The sequence below is a fragment of the Myxine glutinosa genome, chromosome 4 (genome assembly GCF_964187855.1).
Source record: "Myxine glutinosa chromosome 4, kmMyxGlut1.1, whole genome shotgun sequence".
NCBI classification, from domain to species: Eukaryota; Metazoa; Chordata; class Myxini; order Myxiniformes; family Myxinidae; genus Myxine; species Myxine glutinosa.
The window spans coordinates 161,333,794-161,339,793 of record NC_136264.1 but is presented as its reverse complement, the minus strand read 5'-3'; the positions used below and the strand labels follow the sequence as shown (position 1 = coordinate 161,339,793).

Genomic DNA, 6,000 nt, shown 5'->3' with positions numbered 1-6,000 from the left:
GGTTGACCTTGAGTTGACCTTTGACCTATTGACCTCAAAAATAGTTAGTTTCCGTATTTAGTGACTCAATGTGCAAATGCTGTTCAATTTTCAAGTCAATCGGACAAAAATTGAGGATTTTAAAAACTTGGCCTATGTTGACCTTTTGGCCTATGTTTACCTAAAATATAATTTGTGGTTGAATTCAGTTACCAGATGTGCAAGTCCTCTTCAAATTTCAAGTAAATTGGATGAAAATTGAGGATTTTAGAAATGTGGCCTGATGTTGAACTTTTGGCCTATGTTGACCTCAAATATACTTGGTGGCTGAATTCAGTGACCAGATATGCAAGTCCTCTTCAAATTGCAAGTCAATCGGATAAAAATTGAGGATTTTAGAAATTTGGCCTATGTTGGCCTTTTGGCCGATGTTGACCTCAAAAATACTTGGTGGTTGAATTCAGTTGAAATTGTGGTGGTTGGTTCAACTTGGTGGTTGAAATATATAATATATAAATATTATATATTTATATATATAATATACGTGTATATATAAAAGAAAGTTTTTGGGAAGTGGTGGAAGCAAAAAAGAAAAAGCCAATGAACAGTTGTTGTTATTGTTATTGTATAGCCCCAGACTGTTTTCCCAAACAAGCCCGTGGCACGGAGACAGCCGATCGATCTCCCACGGGCGACCCAAAGATCAAGATCCCCCACATCCAGGATGGAGTACCTACGCCTTCACAAAGTCAGGGCCATGACAGAGTGAGAGTGAGAGAAAGAGACAAGAGGGAAAGGGGAAAGGGCCGGTCCGGTCTATAGGGACCGATCGGCACTCAGCGTGACCGTGGCGCCCTGACAAATCTGGGCAGCAGTGAAGATTTGGCCCCGACTTGCTTGGAGGGGGGGGGGGGGTGGTGCACATCCACCACGAAGAGGCAGTCCCCGATAGTTGCTCAGTTGCTTTGCTGCTGTGTACAATGCAGTGCTGGAGTGCTTCCTGTATAATCTTTGAGGAAAACAAGTTTGGTCTAAACCCACCTGCCAGTTGGAGAAAGATCAATTAAAGAACTTTTGGCCTTTCACACTCCTACAATCCAAAGCCAAATGGCTGCACTGTCAGTACAACAATCAATTTTTAAAGGACATATGCTCACTGCTTGGAAAACCGCCTCCGAAGAACATGTTGAAGAGGTCCTCAGGAGAGATGTCAGCTTCAAACTCGCGGTTGTGGTCATGCCTATCCCGTCCTCGGCCACGTCCAGAAGTCGGTTGCTCATCTCCAAACTGATCATAGCGCCGGCGCTTTTCGGGGTTGCTCAGGATGGCATAGGCGTTGCCAATGCCTGTGAAAGCACAGTATCAAATTAACTAATTGCTCAGATAGTCAATTAAGCAGAATAAAAGCACTTAATCGTATGTAGAAAAAATTTTAAACATACATTTGACTTCTGCTCGCGATAGCAATATTCAACTATACACAAAGAATTAAGTTAAGCACCCCCCCCCCCCCCCGTTTTTTTACAACCTCACACATTACAAGTTTGTTGTCGTCAAAACAGTGTAATATACCCATGATATTGCTATATTTTCTGGAGAAGTGATATTATGGTCACATAAAAACATAACAATCATGCCGTTTTCAATATTTTATTCTGAATAATTTAAGGTGAAATTTTTTGGGAATTTTAGGCATATTTTCACCTCAATTTAAGTATGGAGCTATAGGTCCATCACGGACAGTGTGGATGAAGTTTATGTTTTCTAACGTACAGTCATTGTTCTGAGAAGACCTCTAGCGATCTTTGCGTCAATAACGTGTGTAGGACCCACGTGATCGGATCACTGACTCAACCCTACGTCTCATAGACCCTGTAAGCCGTCGTATGCGTTGCTGTGGCAGGTTGTTCCATTCCCGATGTAATGCACGTTCCAATTCATCCAGATTGGCTATTGGAGGGACCATCTTCGCAATTTGTCGTCCCAACATGTCCCAAACGTGCTCGAGGGGGTTCAGGTTCAGGACAGGATTAGGGGGTGCTTAACTTAATTCTTTGTGTAGGGGTGCTTAACTTAATTCTTTGTGTATATAATGGCACTCAGAAGAGAGCATACCTCCGCCAGGCTGAACAGTTTAAGTTTTGTATTCCACCAATAGGCCGGATCTGAATCCAGACATGAACCAAAATCGAATTGCCTTGCTCTTATCACCTGGCCAACTCATCCACCTAAATATAATGTAAAACTAGAACGGGCACTCGGTAGAGCGCATACCTTCGCCGCAGCTACTGTTCTGTACTTGGCATGGGAGTGTAGGGAACAGAACAACAAAAATACGATTTTGACCTTTTCGTGACCTTGACCTTGACCTTTGACCCGATTGCTCCCAAAATCTAATCAAATGTGTCCCGTATAATAACCAATCATCCCACCAAATTTCATGCAATTCGGTTGAATACTTTTTGAGTTATGCGAATAACATACACACACACACACAGACATACAAATAAATACACAGCGATCAAAACATAACCTTCCGCTTTTGCGAAGGTAATCACGATTGTATTGAGATATCAAACCAGTGAACTGTTATCATCTGTTCACTTCCGGATTCGGGAGCAAGGTCCATGTCGATCGTGTTTCAAAATCATAATTGTATTGAGGAATTTCTGAAACCTCCTACCTACCTTACGACACCTGCTGGGATCCCAAACCATTTCAAAGAAGGTTATTTTATTTCTTTTTAGTAAAATATGCAACTGTAATGGTTACTAAACGTGTCCTCCTGTCATGTGACCAGATCCTCAGCTCTGATTGGTGTACATCTTGTGGGGACATACGGACAGACAAACGCTGTTCTAGACGGCATTGCCCTATGGACTAATGTAGGGGTTCCCAACCTGGGTGCCCGCACCCCCAGGGGGTGCGAGATGGAATATCTGGGGGTGCGACAAAGAGTAGCTTGTGTCCTTGTCGTCGTGTGTCAAGAGTCATCACTCAGCCACCTGCCAGTGTGCCTTTTGAACATGACATAAAACTTTTAAGTGTCTCTCTGTGTGTCTGTGTCTGTCTGTGTCTGTCTGTGTGTGTCTCTGTCTGTATGTCTCTGTCTGTGTGTCTCTGTCTGTGTGTCTCTGTCTGTGTGTCTCTGTCTGTGTGTCTCTGTCTGTGTGTCTCTGTCTGTGTGTCTCTGTCTGTGTGTCTCTGTCTGTGTGTCTCTGTCTGTGTGTCTCTGTCTGTGTGTCTCTGTCTGTGTGTCTCTGTCTGTGTGTCTCTGTCTGTGTGTCTCTGTCTGTGTCTCTGTGTCTGTGTCTCTGTCTGTGTGTCTCTGTCTCTGTCTGTGTGTCTCTGTCTCTGTCTGTGTGTCTCTGTCTCTGTCTGTGTGTCTCTGTCTCTGTCTGTGTGTCTCTGTCTCTGTCTGTGTGTCTCTGTCTCTGTCTGTGTGTCTCTGTCTCTGTCTGTGTGTCTCTGTCTCTGTCTGTGTGTCTCTGTCTCTGTCTGTGTGTCTCTGTCTCTGTCTGTGTGTCTCTGTCTCTGTCTCTGTCTGTGTGTCTCTGTCTCTGTCTCTGTCTGTGTGTCTCTGTCTCTGTCTGTGTGTCTCTGTCTCTGTCTGTGTGTCTCTGTCTCTGTCTGTGTCTGTGTGTCTCTGTCTGTGTCTCTGTCTGTGTGTCTCTGTCTCTGTGTCTCTGTGTCTCTGTCTCTGTCTGTGTGTCTCTGTCTCTGTCTGTGTGTCTCTGTCTCTGTCTGTGTGTCTCTGTCTCTGTCTGTGTGTCTCTGTCTCTGTCTGTGTGTCTCTGTCTCTGTCTGTGTGTCTCTGTCTCTGTCTGTGTGTCTCTGTCTCTGTCTGTGTGTCTCTGTCTCTGTCTGTGTGTCTCTGTCTCTGTCTGTGTGTCTCTGTCTCTGTCTGTGTGTCTCTGTCTCTGTCTGTGTGTCTCTGTCTCTGTCTGTGTGTCTCTGTCTCTGTCTGTGTGTCTCTGTCTCTGTCTGTGTGTCTCTGTCTCTGTCTGTGTGTCTCTGTCTCTGTCTGTGTGTCTCTGTCTCTGTCTGTGTGTCTCTGTCTCTGTCTGTGTGTCTCTGTCTCTGTCTGTGTGTCTCTGTCTCTGTCTGTGTGTCTCTGTCTCTGTCTGTGTGTCTCTGTCTCTGTCTGTGTGTCTCTGTCTCTGTCTGTGTGTCTCTGTCTCTGTCTGTGTGTCTCTGTCTCTGTGTGTGTGTCTCTGTCTCTGTCTGTGTGTGTGTCTCTGTCTCTGTCTGTGTGTGTGTCTCTGTCTCTGTCTGTGTGTGTGTCTCTGTCTCTGTCTGTGTGTGTGTCTCTGTCTCTGTCTGTGTGTGTGTCTCTGTCTCTGTCTGTGTGTGTGTCTCTGTCTCTGTCTGTGTGTCTCTGTCTCTGTCTGTGTGTGTGTCTCTGTCTCTGTCTGTGTGTGTGTCTCTGTCTCTGTCTGTGTGTCTCTGTCTCTGTCTGTGTGTCTCTGTCTCTGTCTGTGTGTCTCTGTCTGTGTGTCTCTGTCTGTGTGTCTCTGTCTGTGTGTCTCTGTCTGTGTGTCTCTGTCTGTGTGTCTCTGTCTGTGTGTCTCTGTCTGTGTGTCTCTGTCTGTGTGTCTCTGTCTGTGTGTCTCTGTCTGTGTGTCTCTGTCTGTGTGTCTCTGTCTGTGTGTCTCTGTCTGTGTGTCTCTGTCTGTGTGTCTCTGTCTGTGTGTCTCTGTCTGTGTGTCTCTGTCTGTGTGTCTCTGTCTGTGTGTCTCTGTCTGTGTGTCTCTGTCTGTGTGTCTCAGTCTCTGTCTCTGTCTGTGTGTCTCTGTCTCTGTCTGTGTGTCTCTGTCTCTGTCTGTGTGTCTCTGTCTCTGTCTGTGTGTCTCTGTCTCTGTCTGTGTGTCTCTGTCTCTGTCTGTGTGTCTCTGTCTCTGTCTGTGTGTCTCTGTCTCTGTCTGTGTGTCTCTGTCTCTGTCTGTGTGTCTCTGTCTCTGTCTGTGTGTCTCTGTCTCTGTCTGTGTGTCTCTGTCTCTGTCTGTATGTCTGTCTGTCTCTGTGTCTCTGTCTCTGTCTGTGTGTCTCTGTCTGTCTGTCTCTGTCTGTCTCTCTATTCCCCTCCCATCTTTTACACTACAAGAAAAAAGGAAAAAAAAAAGAAAGGAAGGATGAGAGATCAACCAAGATTGTTGTCATTAAACGCGTGCTTCATTGAACAGTGACTCATGAGGTAAATGCTCAAATTTTCTTCAAATTAAAGTTTGACCACTCAATATTTTCATCAACCGCTGTCACAACGGGAACCCAATGGGTTCACGGGTCGTCTAGTGTATTTATATAGTTTTTTATGTGTAGCTTAAATTGCTTCCCCATGACGAAAAATCACCGCACGCCACTGCAAACAACGTCTCAAACCAATAGTCAAACATGTTCACTCCGTATACTTTATTCTTTTTTTGTCTTTTTTTCAGCACAAACTCTGATCGGGTAGCAACTTGTTGTAACCTGTATACACCATTGTATACTTTTTACATATTTTTAGATTTTTTCTCATATTAGCTCATATTTTTCTCTTTCTGTTTTGCAGATTAACCCTTCATCATGTCAAAAAGAAGGAAATGGAATGATGACTATGTGCGCTTTGGTTTCACTTGCATAACAGGAAATGATGGCTTGCAAAAACCCCAGTGTAGCGTTGTAGCGTTGTCGCTACAACCTTTGTAACAAAAACCTTTGTAGCATTGTGTTTTCCAACTCAAATCTGAAACCATCCAAGCTTCAAGAGCACTTCAAGAACAAGCATGGCAGAGCTGATGTTGAAGGACATGATGTTGGGTCATTGAAAATCAAAAGAGCTCGTTTTGATTCTGTAGGAACTCTTCCAAAGTTGGGTTTCGTTTGTTGAAAAACCACTACTTCTTGCTTCATACCAAGTGGCATATGCAGTGGCCAAATCCAAGAAGCCCCATACAATTGCAGAGGATCTCATCAAGCCATGTGCACTGGAAATGGCAACAACTATCCTGGGCAAAGAAGCAAGAAAAAAATTTGAACAGG

General features: G+C 44.5%; 1 protein-coding gene across 1 annotated transcript in view; it reads right to left on the bottom strand.

Annotated features, from left to right (window-relative positions):
* LOC137425455 (dnaJ homolog subfamily B member 12) overlaps positions 1-6,000 on the bottom strand; it is an 80,193-nt gene that overhangs the window by 40,744 nt on the left and 33,449 nt on the right. The window contains 1 exon segment of the mRNA XM_078776661.1: positions 1,137-1,325. Coding sequence (XP_078632787.1) covers positions 1,137-1,325 — 189 coding nt within the window.